The 17,393-nt window shown below is 32.6% G+C and overlaps 1 protein-coding gene across 1 annotated transcript in view; it reads right to left on the bottom strand.

Moving 5' to 3' along the window:
• PKHD1L1 (PKHD1 like 1) overlaps positions 1-17,393 on the bottom strand; it is a 194,951-nt gene that overhangs the window by 132,527 nt on the left and 45,031 nt on the right. Inside the window, exons 15-22 of the mRNA XM_074201203.1 lie at positions 16,898-17,057; positions 16,227-16,362; positions 13,422-13,565; positions 12,588-12,745; positions 8,686-8,799; positions 5,345-5,494; positions 3,864-3,991; positions 1,757-1,920 (exon numbers count right to left, since the gene is read on the bottom strand). Of these exons, the coding sequence (XP_074057304.1) occupies positions 1,757-1,920; positions 3,864-3,991; positions 5,345-5,494; positions 8,686-8,799; positions 12,588-12,745; positions 13,422-13,565; positions 16,227-16,362; positions 16,898-17,057 (1,154 nt within the window). The remainder of the gene's footprint in view (positions 1-1,756; positions 1,921-3,863; positions 3,992-5,344; positions 5,495-8,685; positions 8,800-12,587; positions 12,746-13,421; positions 13,566-16,226; positions 16,363-16,897; positions 17,058-17,393) is intronic.

Here is a 17,393-nt window from a genome sequence, read left to right as displayed (position 1 = left end):
TACTGGTTGATTTATCTTTATTTGACCACCATGGATAACACTTCATTGTGCCAGTTGTTTTGTGAATATATGCCATCTATCACAAAGAGGGACCGAGGAGAAGATGGCAGGAGGGTGGTGTTGAGATTCAAGGTAGTGAAAGGGATTTTTTTTATAGGACTTGTCAACTAGTCTAAAGACAACTCACAGAGAAGTAGTGAAAGATGTCTGATTGAGACCAGCAATATTTGCATAAATATGGTTTCCACTTATTCTTGTTTGTAACCCCTGTGAAAAATATTTCATTGAGTGTACATGTTTAGGAGATTTGTTAATGAATATTAGCAGAAGTGTCATTTTCTTTTTTTTTTTAGGTTTTTTCAAGGCAAACGAGGTTAAGTGGCTTGCCCAAGGCCACACAGCTAGGTAATTATTAAGTGTCTGCAACTGGATTTGAACCCAGGTACTCCTTACTTCAGGGCCAGTGCTTTATTCACTACACCACCTAGCCGCCCCTGAAGTGTCATTTTCTTAAACGGAACAAGAGCAATATGAGTTGAGATTTTTCAGTTCAGTTACTTGTTGCACAAAATCAGACCAGCACTTGGAGAATCGGTTCCTTCATGCGTGAAACATTTAGTTAGGGAGGTATAAGAATTCAGGTTACAGGGGCAGCTAGGTGGTTCAGTGGATAGAGCACTGGTCCTGGAATCAGGAGTACCTGAGTTCAAATCAGGCCTCAGGCACTGAATAATTAATTGCCTAGCTGTGTGACCTTGAGCAAGTCACTTAACTCCATTGTCTTAAAAAAAATTTTTTTTAAAGAATTCAGGTTGCATTTATGCATGGGCAGAATTTCAATAACTATTGCGTGCCATAATAAAAACATCCATTTTCTCTTTTTAAATGAATGTTTTCTAAAAATAATAGGGACAGAGACTGGACCTGTGATTTCACTATTTATTTTTTTTTGTAAGGCAAACGGGGTTAAGTGGCTTGCCCAAGGCCACACAGCTAATTATTAAGTGTCTGAGACCAGATTTGAACCCAGGTACTCCTGACTACAGGGCCTGTGCTCTATCCACTGCACCACCTAGCCGACCCTGATTTCACTGTTATAGAGAATTTCTGGGGGGGGGGTGGGAAACCTTGCTTCACCAAGGCAGGTAGGTATTTTTCTCCACAACGTAGAGTCTTAAAGAATTGCTTAGAACTTCATGAGGCTAAGTGATGCCCAGGGTCACACAACCAGTCTGGGTCAGAAGTGGAACTTAAACTCAGGTCTTCCTGAGTTTGAGGTCAGCTCTCTATTCACAGTGCCACAAAGCATCTCTTTAGAAACAATAGCTAACATTAGATAATGCTTTAAGGTTTATAAAACAATTTACCCATACTATTTCATTTGATTTTCATGAGACCCTTTGAGGATATTATTTCATGAGACTGAGAGACTAAGTGACTAGCTCGACGGTCCTATGGCTAATAAATGTTTGAGAATGAATTTGAATTTGGGAATTCTTGACTCATTGCCCAATGATCTTTCCTTTCTGTCACCCTACCTTCTCTACTCTACCATCTAGTAATATTAGTAATATTACCATCTACTAAAATTAAGCTGAATATCTAGTACTAGCAGTAATTTTCTGAGACCTAAAATAAACAAAATACTATCAATGACACTAGAATGTATTTATAATACCACTGATCTGCATAAATATTTTAAAAAAGAATTTTTTGGCTCAATAAAACATTGCAAATGGCAAATCACATAACATACCATCTGTAGTTGGGATCGTAGCTGTCTGTCCAAGGTATACAACATCCACATAGAAAGACTGTACTTCAGATGCTTTTTGCAAACTGATTCTTTGAAGGAAGAAGTTTTTCCCAGAGTATTTTCCTTGTATGAGATACAGGAGATCTATGCAAGTGTATGTCCAGCTGAAATGAATCCCATATGAAGTCAGTGATATTGTCCCATAAGAACAAATAGTATATCAACAAAGACAGTAATATCTCAAAGGGAATCAAAGATCAGTGGGATGTTTGCTGTATTTTTTTCCCCTCCACCTAAAAGTTTATTTGGCTAGCCTCTGACATGCACCAGCTGTGTGACCATGGCAAGTCAATTAACTTCTCAGTGTCCCAGGAAACTCTTTTAGATTTTAAATTACAGAAAAACTACTGATCTGCACTGGTGGAGAGAATTTTCATACCAAGAGTTTCCTAGACCAATAAAATTATAGGTCTGTTTAAATACAATAGATATCACATACATGCTCCCATATGTACATGTGTGTACATACTTGTACATGTTATATATACACCATAAGGAAGATAGCTCTATTGTGGAATTGCCTAGAAAACCAGAAAATTATATAAGATGCCAAGAGGACACAGAACCAGTGGGTCAGAGGTAGAACCTGAACCTGGGTTTTCCTGTTTGCAAGGTCAGAGCTTTATTCAACAAAACAAGTTATCTCTAGACTTTTTTAGTACCCAAAGCAATTCTTTAAAATTATAAGTTGCAGAGAAGGTACCAATCTATATTGGAAGAGGGAGATTCCTCATGAAAAATTCCCTACATAAATAGATTTAAAGATGCAAACCAAAAGGCAAATGTGTATACATATATATGTGCACATTTATAGATATTATATATATTCATGCATATCAGAATATATATATATATATACACAAGTTATTCCAGAAGTCTTAATGAAGTGTTATGTAATGGAAAGATACACAACTATCATTGGTATCACAAGCCAGGAAGGTCAGTTAGAAAGTGAATACCTAAACTTAATAGATTCGTACAAACTTTATTCATATAATTAAAATAAAATTTGACATATTATTATAATATGACATAATATAACATCTATAATGATTCAACTACGCTCCTTAAACTAGAAATCATTACATGCTTTTAAAATAATGATCTAGTAGGAGATCTAGCAGCTTGAGAGAAAAATACCATTTTTTTTTAGGTTTTTGTAAGGTAAACAGGGTTAAGTGGCTTGCCCAAGGCCACACAGCTGGGTAGTTATTAAGTGTCTGAGACTGGATTTGAACCCAGGTACTCCTGACTCCAGGGCTGGTGCTTTATCCACTACTCCACCTAGCTGCCCCAAAATACTTTAAAAAAGTAATTTGTTTTTTAAAAATCATCATGAGCATAAAACTGCCTGATTACAATGTGACAACTAGCATGTTACATATGATTCAAATTAATAAAAATATGCTTTTGAGAACAATTAGGAATTATTATAAAATATATTAACCATGATTGAATAGCATTCTGAGTTGTTGATGTGAATGGAACTAATCTGTTCATTCCATAGGAATTGCCTATCTATATCTCTGTCTTTCATTTCTTTACTTGCAACTTATTTTTTATAAAGTATAATTTCTAGCATTTACTATATATATATATATATATATATATATATATATATATATATGTCCTTTTATTTATTCCTAAAATCATGTGCTATATTTCCTATTCTTAGCCAATATGGTCAGTTTTGAATGTTCGAATTTTTTTAAAAAGTGATGCTTTGGTAGCATAGTTTTCCCCCCCCTTTAAATAAGGAAGCAAATCAACTACTTTAGTGGCCTAATTTGAATTCCTTTGTCTACCAGCACATTATGGCTCTTCTCAGATTTATTTGTGTTAGTGATACTGAACTAATACTTATTTTCTTTTGTGACCTTTATATTTTTTTTGACAGAACTTTTATGGATTTCTCAGAAAGCTTCTGCAAAGACCCTGGATTCTTGATTGAAGAATCAAGCCCATAGTGAATCTGATCTATAATAAAATCTGTAAGAAGAATTTGATATATTTGTGAAGCATGTAAGTTCAAAGGGAATGCACTTACCTGCTCCCTTGAACAAAGGGAAAGGAGAACTGCATAGTGGTGCTTTTAGTTTCCTTGTTTTTATTGTCTTGGTATTGAAATTTGAGGCCAATATGATTTGCCAGGAATCCTTTGTAGGCAAAACAAAACTATACCAAAAAACAGTAAAGAAAAGCTATTATAAAAATCTCAATAAAATCATATCACTAATCCTGCTCATTTTATATTGTCTTCTGAAATATTTGATACTTGGCATAATAAATACGAGAAGTTTTACCTCCTAAATTCACTTCAAAGTTATCTGAAAATTTGGGACAATTTTTATTGAATTATTCAAAAATATTTTTCAAAACCACTAAACATTTTAGTGATTTAGTTAAATGTAGGAGCATATTTTAGGAGATTAATTTGCATGCAAATTGGCTTCAATTTGTGCAGATGGAATTAATCACTAGAAAGTTTGATATGATATTATATAATAATATCATGATGTGAGGATATTACCATATTTTTCAACATTTCGGAATTCTTCAGAAAAATCCAATACACATTTTCACACTGGGGTCATAATTACAGTGTAGCATTACATCCTTAAGGAAGAAAAGAAATCTGTTCTTATAAAAACTGGTCTTAAAATTTTCATTTTTTGGTACTATTCATATTCTTCTATGTGAAAATGGCAAAACTAAGCTTTTTGGGGACATCCTCTAATATATAAAATGAAAAGGTTTTATTAGATGATTTCATAGAACCTGAGTTTGAAGGGACCCCTAAACTTAAACTCTTTCCAACACCTTGGCTTTGAAACTCTGTTGACATGACTGTTATGTAGAAATATTAATTATTAATAATATGTAACTATTAACTATTATTTCTATAGAAATTTAAAGTTAAAAAAACACTTTCTTTGCAACAACCCTGGGAGATATAGATTATATGTATTATAATTCCTCTCCCCACAAAGAAAGAGAAACCTCAAGAAAAATAAAGTGAAAAAAGTAAAAAAAAATTCTTATCTGTGCCTATCATTTTCTTTCATTAATCTCTAATCAGTAGATTTGTATCCTATTTATTTTGTATTTCCTAGCACTTAGTAATTTGTATGTATTAGCTACATAAAGTTTGTTGTTTTGAATGAATGAATGAATGAATGAATGAAAATATGTATCTTTCATGCTAGGTACATAATTATCTCTTTTTAATTAGTAGTGTGAGAAAAAAGAATTTACAAAAATTTTCTTTATTCCATGATTTTAAATGAAATCACTCTAATGTTCTTTTTCTGATAACTAATGACTTACTGAGAATGCAACTTTTTAGAATGCTTCTTTAGTCTTGTTTCCCTTTTTTTGATAGCTATTATAACTGGGAATTATAACCATTAAGTGGAAATACCACAAAAGAAGAGAACACTTTTCCTGTTACCAATTTGTCAAGAATTTTCATTTTTATTTTGTGATGTTTCTCTTATATACTTAGCATGTGATTTTCTCATGACCTACCTGATTATAAGGAAATAATGAGATATTTCCATAAGGCAGTCCATTTGTCTTAACATCTTCTGAATCAAAGAGAACAGCTGGATTTTTCAGAGAAAAACGACCACAGTAAGCTTCAGTTTCAGATGTCACCTGACCTCGATCAATGTGCTTCTGTGGAAACAATAGAGTTATATTGTAAATACAAATATAAAAGTACTTGCCACCCAAACAAAAGCCTGTGTGTCTCAAGGTCCAGTTCAAATGCCATCCATTCTCCAAGAAATTACTTAATTATACCAAACTACATTGATCTCTTCCCTTCTATAAAATCTTAAAACCATTATTGTTTATGTCATTTATTTTGGTACTTTGTATTGTAATTTAACTATTAGAATTTAAAAGGCTGTTCACCATGCCTACAACTCTTCTTACTTATATTTATCTTTGAACTTCCTTGGCTTTGAAGTTCAGTCATCAGCTAAAGGCACAACTTTTACAAGAAATCTTTCCTGGATCCTCTTAATGCTAGTACCTTCCTTCTTGGAATACCACCCTCCTAGTTTATCTTATCAATATCTTTTTTTCACATAGTTATTTCCCTGTTATCTCCACAATTTTATTGTGTTTCTTGACAGCAGAGCTAGTTTTTTGCCTCTTTTTTCTTTCTCTAGAATTTAGTTGGTGCCTCTTTAATATCCTGATATAACAGAGAATTTATATATACATTTGGAGTATGTGCATTATTTTCTCCCCAACTAGCATATAGGGTTCTTGATGACTGATACCCTGTCACATGTTGCTTTAATCTCCTTACAATACCTATAGCAGTCATGAAAACATAACAAGGACTCAATAGTATATATACCTCCTGTACTGAAAAAGATGGACTCTAATAGATTTACTTTTAAACATTTAATTCTTCCTTCCTGAGTAAAAATATTACTATCTTTATGTGCATATATATATGCATATACATATATACATATATCCTATCTTTAACTGGTTGAGACTGACTCTGTGTCAATTTGCAGAGAAATCTCACATGGCATGCCCCTAGGCCTGTGTTGTTTGGAATTTGCAGTAATAATGAGAGTAAAGATATAGATGATGTAACTGACAGGTTTTTAGATGACCCAAATCTAGGAATGATGGGAAATACATTGCATAATTTTGTTTAAAAAGCCTTTATAAACTTAAAAATAGCTAGACTGTAGTTCATCTGGAAAAGATCTCATGGAATACTAGTAGAGTATTGGATTTAGAATTATAGGAACTAGATGCAAATCCTACCTCTGTTTTTTAGAAACTGTATGACCTTGGGCAAATAATTTAATCTTTCTCCTCTGTAAAATGAGAGGGCTGAACTCAATGATCTCAAAGTTCTCTTCTAGCACTAATTCATGATATTATGATCTAGGATTTTAATAAATTGTAATCACAATAAGATAAAGTGTGACATGGAAGTCAACAAGGCTAATGCTAGGTAGTTCAATGAATAGAGTGCCAGACATGATGTTAGGAAGATTCATTTACTGGCCTTAGACACTTTTTAGTTGTGTGACCTGGGCAAGTCACTTAATCCTGTTTGCCTCATCTTTAAAATGAGCTGGAGAAGAAAATGGCAAACCACAACAGTAATTTTGCCAAGAAAACTCAAATGTGGTCACTAAAGAGTCCAGGCAGAAATGACTAAACAACAACAACAAATTCAATCTTTGCAACAATAAAAAACCCAGAGCATTTGGAACTTGGGAATTGATAACTCTTACTATAGTTTTCCTGAACAGGCCATTTCCAAAGCATTATTTCTATTTCTGGCTGCCACATTTTAGGAAGGACATTAATAGGCTGAAAAATAACCAGAAAAGTACAGTCAAAATTGAGAGATTCCTTGAGGCTATAATAAATGAAGATTGGTTGAATGAATTGAAGATGTTTAGTCTGGAGAAGAAAAGATTTAGGTAGCTCATAATTGTTATCTTCAAGTATTTGTAGAGCTGTTGTGTGGGAAAAGAACACAACTTTTTCTGTTTGGCTCCAAGGGGTAGAACTAGAGGGAAGCTGGGATCAGGAAGACATAATTTTAATCCTGCCTCTGACAGATAAGAGTTAGGGCCAGTAAGCTTCTGTTTCCTCATTTGCAAAGTGGGTATAAAAATAACACCAACTTCACAGGGATGCTGCAAAGACCAAATGAGAAAATATCTATAAAGTATCTTGCAAACCTTGAAGTACTACATAATTGTGAACTATTGGTCAATAGCCAATGGGGGAGCAGAATTAAAGTATAACTAATAACTATAGACAGTTCATACTTTCTTCTGGATAATCTGTGCAAACTATTCCTTTCTCCTAAAACTGTATATTGCCTTGTCATGCTACATAGCAAATATCTAAATAATTTAAGTTTGGGCTACTTTCATGAAGAAATATCAGAAGAGGTGGCAAACTAGGAAGAGAACTGACTCTGGAATCACATCCTGTCTTGACATTTGGAAAAGTCACAGTTTCCTAGATCTCAGTTTCCTGATTTATAAAATGAGAAAGATTATTAGATTATTTAGTATCTTAGGTATCTTTCACCTTTATAACTATGATGATTATAAAATCTGGAGTTGAAAAATTTGTGGTCTTCCTCCTGCCAGGGCCTGTGGTATGGAGATAACTAAGGAGAAATGGTGGTATCATGAAATCTAGAAAAGACAGCAATAACCTGAGTTCTGAATTTGCCAGTAATAAATAAATAAATGAACAAACAAACAAACAAACAAATAAATAAATATAAAAATGAAAATAAAATGGTTACAATGGGGTTACATTTTCAAGTTATTTTTCAGGTATACATTTCATTTTTATTAATTTTTAAATATCATATTCAGTTCTTTAAATCTTTTCTTCTCCAGACAAAACATCCTCAATTCATTCATACTATAGGGTCACTCTATGGTGTAACTGTTACACATTGGCCTTTCTATCCTTACTCCATCATAAAGATGAGAATCATCACCTTCAGGCTTACCTCAAATATCAAAAAGAACATTATAATATAAAAAAAAGAAAAAACTATGAAAAAGAAAGCCTATGAAGATATGTGAAAATTTCCTGCTGAAAAATATTGTGGTCATTTTTGTCCATTCTAAATGTTTTCTTATTGGCCTATAATTTGTATTAACTCTATCATATATAACAAATTTCAAGGCCAAAATATGTTGGAATAAGTTCAAAAATTTTGAACTTGCAAACCATAATTTTTCCCAATTAAGAAATGAAAATAAAATAAAATGTTAACAATTAAATCAATAAATTCCTCATATGAATGCTATGTCATTTGTTTGTCTCAGAATTCATAGAGAATTCCCTACCATCTTGAAATCACTTTCATAATCTTTGAAGTACTTTACAGCAAAATCTTCCTTAAGGTGGGCAATTTCTTTTGGACATTTGGCACTAACCATTTCTTCCATTGCTGCTTGAACCTAAAACAATATAAGCACACAAAATATATCATAAAGGCTGTGTAAGACATGGAGTGATTTCCTATGTTAATGCTACTGTAAGGTACAGTTCCAAGTTATTTTTCAGGTACTTGTTTCATTTTTATTAATTATTAAATATCATATTCAGTTTCTATCAAAGTCTTACTTTAATTTTCATTGCAATGCAGAGTTCTTTAAAGATAAAAGACTTGGAATGTAGACTTATACTATTTGTCTATTTATCCAGGAACCAGCCAAAGTATTAAAACCAAAGCTCATAGAAAGGCTCAAATCCAGGAGACTGGTCATAGTTTTGAGTCTCTTTTTGGACCTGATTCATCAGTGAATATAACAAAAATACAAATTAACAAAAAATCAAAAGTTGGTTATCTTGACAGTTCAAATGAAATAAAAAATGTTTAAGAAGTCAATTAGAAAGTATAACTTAACCTTCCTGTTTCTACAATAATAGGTGTAGAGGAGCAGAAGATGCAAGAATCATATGAGTTCTCTGTGTACACATATTCAAATAGTCCATATCTTGAAATATTTACCAGGGGAATAGAATCCCATTCACATTGACATTCTTGTTTTAGATGAAACCAGAGAACATAAATTTCAGCAAATGGAGGTCATGCAGGAAATAAACATTTATTAAGGACTTACATGGTTTTAAGTGATAAAGATATGAAGAAAGCAAAAAAAAAACCTGTCCCTTTTCTCAGGCAATTTGCATTTTTCTGTGGAGGCTGCATGTCAATAACTTGATACATACAAGAAATGCAGAGTAGAACGCCCAAAGGGTAACAAAAATGTGCATGCCCTTTGATCCAGCAATACCACTACTGGGTCTATACCCTGAAGAGATAATGAAAAAGGGTAAAAACATTACTTGTACAAAAACATTCATAGCATCCCTGTTTGTGGTGGCAAAGAATTGGAAATCAAGTAAATGTCCTTCAATTGAGGAATGGCTTAGCAAACTGTGTGTCATGGAACACTATTGTTCTATTAGAAACCAGGAGGGATGGGAATTCAGGGAAGCCTGGAAGGATTTGCATGAACAGAGCCAGAAAAACATTGTATAACCTAACAGCAACACGGGGGTGATGATCAACGTTGATGGACATGCTTATTCCATCAGCGCAACTATCAGGGACAATTTTGGGCTGTCTGCAATGGAGAATACCATCTGTATCCAGATAAAGAACCGTGGAGTATGAACAAAGTTCAAGGACTATTCCCTTTAATTTGGGAAAAAACTGCTATCTTATTGTCTGATCTTGTTATCTCTTATATTTTATGTTTCTTCTTTAAGGATATGATTTCTCTCTCATCACACTCAATTTGGATCAACGTACAACATGGAAACAATGTAAAGACTGACAAATTGGGGCCACTAGGTGGAGCAGTGGATAGAGCACTGGCCTTGGAGTCAGGAATACCTGAGTTCAAATCCAACCTCAGACACTTAATTACCTAGCTATGTGGCCTTGGGCAAGCCATTTAACCCCATTGCCTTGAAAAATCTAAAAATAAATAAACAAACAAACAAATAAATAAATAAATAAATGAGACTGACAAATTGCTTTCTTGGGGGGAAGTAAGATGGGGGGGAACTGTAAAACTCAAAATAAAATCTTTAATTTAAAAAAAAAGAAATGCAGAGTAGAAAAGATTCAATCTCAGAGGGAGGGGCTTGGAATGACTTTCTGTGGAAGGTAGAATCCAATTTTCCCCAGAGACAAATGAACAAGTTAAGAAAGATGGTTTTGGAGGTAGTTAGGTAGTGTAGTGGATAGAGAACTGACCCTGAAGTCAGGAGGACCTGAGTTCAAATCTGACCTCAGATACTTAATAATTGCCTAGCTATGTGACCTTGGGCAAGTCATTTAACCCATGGCCTAAAATAAAAGAAAATTATTTTTTAAAAAAGAAAGATGGTTTTTAGCATATAGGCAATCAAATATGCCATATATGAAACAAATCTTGCCCAGAAATTCTCAGTCATGAGCAAAAGTAAACTGACTATCATATAGATAAATAATAGTAGATCAATAGTAGATAGTAGTTAAATAGTGTGAGTGAATATATTCATGGTAGTGAATGAATGAGAGAAATTCTATGAAAAATTCAATATGATCCCCAGACTAAATCAAAACATAGAAAATATTTAGTAACTTTGACATAAAGTCACAAAATGGTAAGCTTCAGTGACAAGAAATCTAATATACTAACACTTTTTTCAAGTTTTTTTCAGTGACACTAAAATTCAGTTTTACTTATTAAATGGCATATGCTTCAATATATAATATAACATCATTTAGTTGACACAAATTCTTGGAACTCTGAGGTTAGCATTATTTTAAGGTATTAAATAATTTTGGAGGGCAAAAATTTTACACTCAAAAGCTGGGTACCTGATAGTTCAAATGAAATAAAAATGTTTAAGAAGTCAATTAGAAAAACTATTCATATGTCCATTAGAGTCATAAAAGTCCATTCTGGAATTGTAGACATCCTTCTCCACAAAAATATCTTTTTTTTGTAAAACTAGTAATTTGCTAAGTCTGCTGGAATTTTTTAATACTGAAAATTCTGGTTTTTTAATGTATAAATATGGAAAAAATTAATTTTATAATATAACAAAAAAAGATTAGGGTTGATTGTAAAATGCAGTCATTAGATAAATACTGACTTTTTCTTGTTTTCAACTAGGAAAAAAAAAGCCAAAACTATGGAGGATTCAGGGAAACATCTTCTAAGGGAGTGTTCTGGAGATCACAGTCAAATATTTTTTGATATGTTGGATGCATAAATAAAATGTGTGATGTATGATGCTTAAAAAGCAGTAACCCCTATTAACCAAAAAATTATACTGCCATATCATTCCCTAGTCAAACTGATTAATCAGTTTGTTTAAAACAAGTGTCATTATAGAACCTAAAGAGTTTCATTCATGTTTTCTCTGAGAAAAAGCATAAATATTCATGTACAAAGCTTCAATCAATCTAAACTCCACAAAATCCCACAAATGATTGGGAGAAAATAATCTGCAACTCCTTTTAAGGAGAAATAGAGAATACAACAAACTCATGTCCAGGATTTATTAAAATAATTCCCAGTTTATGGCTGGAAGTCGTTTTGCATTCAAAAAAGCCTTTAAATCATGTATAGCTTTCTGAAGTATTTAAGAATCATTAAAAAATTTAAATTCTAGTAATAAGTAGGAAGTCATTGATTTAGGAATGTTGAAAGTATGAATTTCCTAACATGAATAGTTAACTTAGAGGAGCCTCATGTTCCTTCCAGCTTTTGCTGTTCTTTCCATTAGATCTTTTTGATGTTTACATTAACCCAGCTATATCATGGGTTAAATAGGCTTGAATGGACATAAACACCATTTTAAACATTGACTCTGAGAAAATGTATTATCAATAATTGACTCACAAATGAGATTTTAAAATAATTCCAGTAAGATAAATTAACACTAAAAAGGTTTTCTATTAAATAACAAGATGAAAATTAAATTAACCAGAATGATGGCAAAATGGATTATGAACATGGAACAATTTTTATTAAAGAGCAGTTCAAAACAGAAAAAAAAAACTTTCAGTTCTCTAGGCCTCAGTTTTCTTACTGGCAAAATGAGGGAGTTGGACAAGATGACCTCTAAACAGCTATAATTCCCATTATCCTAACAGAACTAAAGCATCAAATTGTAGGTCATGGTCAGTTTCTACTGGTAAAAGTAATAATATTCTACATCTCAAGTTTTCACAACAAACCTCATTTTCTGATGACCAAGGAGTAAGGGGCTTAGAAGAAATGCCATCCCAAGTCAATGTGAAAGTATCCAAACTGGGTATCCCTTTGGTTTGTTCAGCAATATCCACTGTGATGTTACTCCCTTCAATTACCTCATAAGTGATCAGATCAAAGTCACCTATAAGAAAGTGCTGAATTATTAAAAGAATTGTTTTATTTATTGGAAGTTACATGATATATCAAAACAAAATGATATAAAAAAAGCACAATGTAAACCCTAAAGCATATATAAATGTAAGGATTTATTATTGTTATTGATGATAACAGAAGAAAAATAATAATTAGAATTATATTTTAAGAAAACCACTCCAAAGAATTTAATATAAAAGTTGAAGAGAGCAGCTTTTTCTTTTACTCCTAGATCTTAAAAGAATCATTAAACAAAAATAAAACATGAAGATAACATTATTAAAAACCAACAATAAATAGTTCATAAATCAGTCACCCATATTATCTGGTAAAATCAGATTTGGCTACAAGTTTGAATGTCAAAACTAATGTTACACACTTTTGGAATTCATCTCATTTTTATTCATTTAGGGTGGGTTATAAATTCCTTGAAAAATCATTAAAATACAAACCACAGGGAAAAGAAAAACCATAAACCCCCAAATAATTGATGACTTATGCAGTTTTTCTCCCTGAGAAGGTAGACACATGTTTTTATAGTCCAGGTTATGGATCAAATTATTTTACTCCATGTTTCTATAGCTATTACCAGGACTAAATGTGACATGAATTCAGTGCTTTATAATTAGAATTTAGAGCAGGGCCAAAATAATCCCTATACTCACCTCTGGTCGATTTAAAGGTTATAGTGTAAACATAGCTCTGGTTGCCTTCTGTTCTTACCACATGAACCATATCAGGTTGAATAGACAACAGAGCATTTAAAGCTGACTCCATGGCAGTGTCTGAAGCATCAGCAGGTAGCAAAACTGCAGAAGGAGATAAAAGAATATTTAAAGATGACACTTTTCTCAAGTATTGTAGCTCACAGATCTTTATCTGTTCTCAAGCAGAAGTTGACTGTACCTTATAATTTACCATCTCCTCAAAGTGAGGTCTGTAATTGTTTTGTTTGCTTGGTTTTTTCCCTTTGTTTTTCCAAGGCAATGGGATTAAGTGATTTGCCCAAGGCCACACAGGTAATTATTAAGTGTATGAGGCTGGATTTGAACTCAGTTCCTCCTGACTCCAGGGGCCAGTGCTCTAATTACTGCATCACCTAGCTGCCCCCGTAATTGTTTTGGTCTCATTAATGAAGTTGTTAGAGCCTTGTGAGAGCCTATTTTCCATTTCCTAATTTGTCTTTTGCTAAAATCTATTTTTATGTCATCTTCATTTCTAAATATATCCTCTTTCCTCTCTTAACTAGAGATTCCTTTATTTAAAAAAAAAAAGGAAAAATATGGGCGGCTAGGTGGCACAGTAGATAAAGCACAAGCCCTGGAGTCAGGAGTACCTGGGTTCAAAATCCAGTCTCAGACACTTAATAATTACTTAGCTGTGTGGCCTTGGGCAAGCCACTTAACCCCATTTGCCTTGCAAAAACCTAAAAAAACAAAAACAAAACAAAAAAAGGAAAAAATATAGTTCAACAAAACAAACCAACCTATCAGTAGAGTATGCAACACTTCAGACCTACAGTTCCTCACTGTGACAAAGGAAAAAGAAAATTATCTCATATATTATCTGAGGCCAAGCTTAGAGATTATAGAGTTCAGTTTTCTTTTACTTTTCTTTCCAATTGCATCATAGCAGTCATTGTGAGCTAAAGCACATATTGAGAACATATACATGTGTGTGTGTGTAAAATACAAAAAGTCTTACATACATATCACGGGGATTGAAAAATAGTATTTAGAACACAGCAAACAAATACTTTTCATTCATTCATTTCTTGTTTACATTGTCTTACTGGTTCTATTTTCATTATTTCGCTTTCCTTTGGTTCTTAGAATGACTCATAATTTTGTATCTTCACTACAGCAGTATTTTTTTCATTTTCCAGTTGATGAGCATTTGCTATTTTCTATTTCTTTGTTAATATAAAAGATGCTACTATGAATATGTTGATGTATATTAAATCTTTCTTTCTTTGACCTCCTTGAAATATATACCTGACAATGGGATCTTCTCAGTCAAAGAGTAAAGAAATTTTAGTCACAATTGTTTTAGTATAATTTCAAATTACTTTCCAATATGATAGACAAATTCATAGTTCTGCCAAAGTTCCTCCAACATTGACTTTGGTGATCTCTGCCAACTTGTTGAGAATGAGTTAAAATCTCGGAATAGATTGCAATTATCTTATCAGTTCCTTGGACACTCTTTCACATCATTACAAATCATTTACTATTCTTCATTTGAGAACAATTTGTTCTTTTAGCACTTGGTCTTTTGGGTAAATGTCTCTTGATCTTAGTTCCCTATATGTTTTGCATTTCAGACAATAATCAGAAATAGATGAAGCAAAGATTTTTCACTATTCAATACCTTTCTTTCTTTTACTAGTTGTATTGATTTTGATATTGTAAAAGTTTTACATTTTCATGGAATTTGAAAGTTTGAATTGACCTCAGAAGTCATCTAGTTCTACCTCTTCATAAAAATAATCTTCACTAAAATGTTGTTAAAATTACATCCAATGTTTTCTTGAAGATAAAGGAAGAAAAGCATATCACCACATGACATACTCTATTCCATTTGGAGGAAAGATCTGCTGCAGGACTTATAGAAAAGACCAGATGGCACAGTGGATAGAGCACTAGCCCTGGGGTCAGGAAGACCTGAGTTCAAAGTCGGTCTCAGACATTTAATAATTGCCTAGCAGTGTGACCTTGGGCAAGTCACTTAACCCCATTGTCTAGCAAAAACAGAACAAAAAAACAAGTAAAATAGAAAAGACCAGAGATCCTACGGGTGAAACTTCAGGGTTAATTGTAAGGCCCAGAAGTTCTTAGGCTGTATTGACCTATATTTTCCTATTGATGTAGCCAACCCTTTTTGCTAAAGGATTAATGGATCGATGAATAAGAGTCAAGATGGCATTTTGCATTCTTTCTGTTGGTACTGGGGATGAAGTTTCAACATTAGACCAAGTGGAGAAACAGGGAAGGCATCATTGGAAGGAAGGTTGGAAGAGCCTTCTGGCAAAGTGGAAGGGAAAATGAGGTCTTAATCAGGCATCAGTTCAGACTGGGACCCTCCAAGGCACCTCTAACCCCCACCAATGGGATCTTGGGTGACCCATTGATGGGTAGGAAAGTAGCAATGAAATTTATACAATAATTTTCTTCCTTCTGATCAAATAGTCTTTATGCACATCCATAACCATATATCATATTATATAAGCACTATGTACAAAAATACATGTACATATTTTGCTAATCTGAAAATAGACAACTTTGACAAAATGGTTATCCATGTGACATTTTTCTGAACCTTCTGAAAGTCATGGTGATCTTAGTTTCACTTTCTCTATTTTGTTTGTACATCATTGGACATTATGTTCTCTGGATCATATGATTTAGTTACACTTTCAAACACATCCATACATGGATCCAAATATAATATTTTAAAGTTAAAATAATCACCTGTTTTTTCATTGTTGTAGATTAAGCTATATTGGTAAAATGAACATGTATTAGATTTCATACATGGGCTGGATACTATGATCTTCTGAATTTCATTGTTTGGGCTAGTTGTTTTCCAGTTTTTCAAAGTTATGACCTATTATTTTAAAAAAACAAAATATAGATAAGTCTACTTTTAGGAATATAAAAAATGAGGTGTATAATTCTATATTCTATTTTAAGCTAACTGTAAAATACTACTTTAAATATATTTTTAAACTTGTACATTTTCCTTTCAAGCCTTTGGTCATTAACTTCATGGTATCCATAAGTAGATTATGAGTGTGTATGTATAAGTATGTATATATATATATATATATATATGTATATATCATATATATATGTATATGTAATATAAAGATATGTAGTTAGCTAGATTAATAATTTGATAGGATTTGTATATACAATTTCATTGGTATCAGGAACTCTTGAATGATGAAATTTCATGGACTGGGGTAACTCAGCACCTCCTCTATAACTTGTAGTCTTAGAGAATTGCCAAGAACCCTGAATTATTAAGTGACTTGGGAAAGTCACAGGCTAGAATCTGTCTCTAAAATATTTTAATTCTATTCTGCTATTTTCCTCAAAAGTAGCTTCTTATCTAATAGTTAACTTTAAAAATAACAAACCTGTATCTCCTGCACAATTATAGACTGGGTTTGAATAACTTGCTCTTCATTTATAGCATCTCTTGTTTGTTGTTCAGTATAGAAATTTCTATATTGGTACAATCCAACATCAACAAAAGCACTTTGTCCATATTCTTGAAGTAATATTTCGATGTAATATCTAAAAAAGGAATAATTAGTGAATCTAATTGTTGTGATGTCTTAAGAAACATTCATCTGTTCAAGTCAAAGCAAAAAAAAAAGATCAACATCAAATAAATAAAATTCTGTCTGTACTGGAAATGGTGACTTCCACTATTGTGTTTTCATTTTAAAATGTTGATCTGCTAAATAAGTCACAACATTTTACTGACATCAAAATAAATTTAGTATGGTTTCTATAATCAGCACCACAAAAGTTCATACTATTGATTGACTTTCCATTTTGTTTTTAAGACTATGTCATCATAGGATAATATATATATTGAATGTTTTTCACTATGTCAGAAATATGTAA

This window comes from Macrotis lagotis, chromosome X, assembly GCF_037893015.1.
Source record: "Macrotis lagotis isolate mMagLag1 chromosome X, bilby.v1.9.chrom.fasta, whole genome shotgun sequence".
In the NCBI taxonomy this organism is placed as follows: domain Eukaryota; kingdom Metazoa; phylum Chordata; class Mammalia; order Peramelemorphia; family Peramelidae; genus Macrotis; species Macrotis lagotis.
The sequence above is the reverse complement of the archived record's forward strand: the minus strand, read 5'-3'. Positions and strand labels throughout refer to the sequence as shown.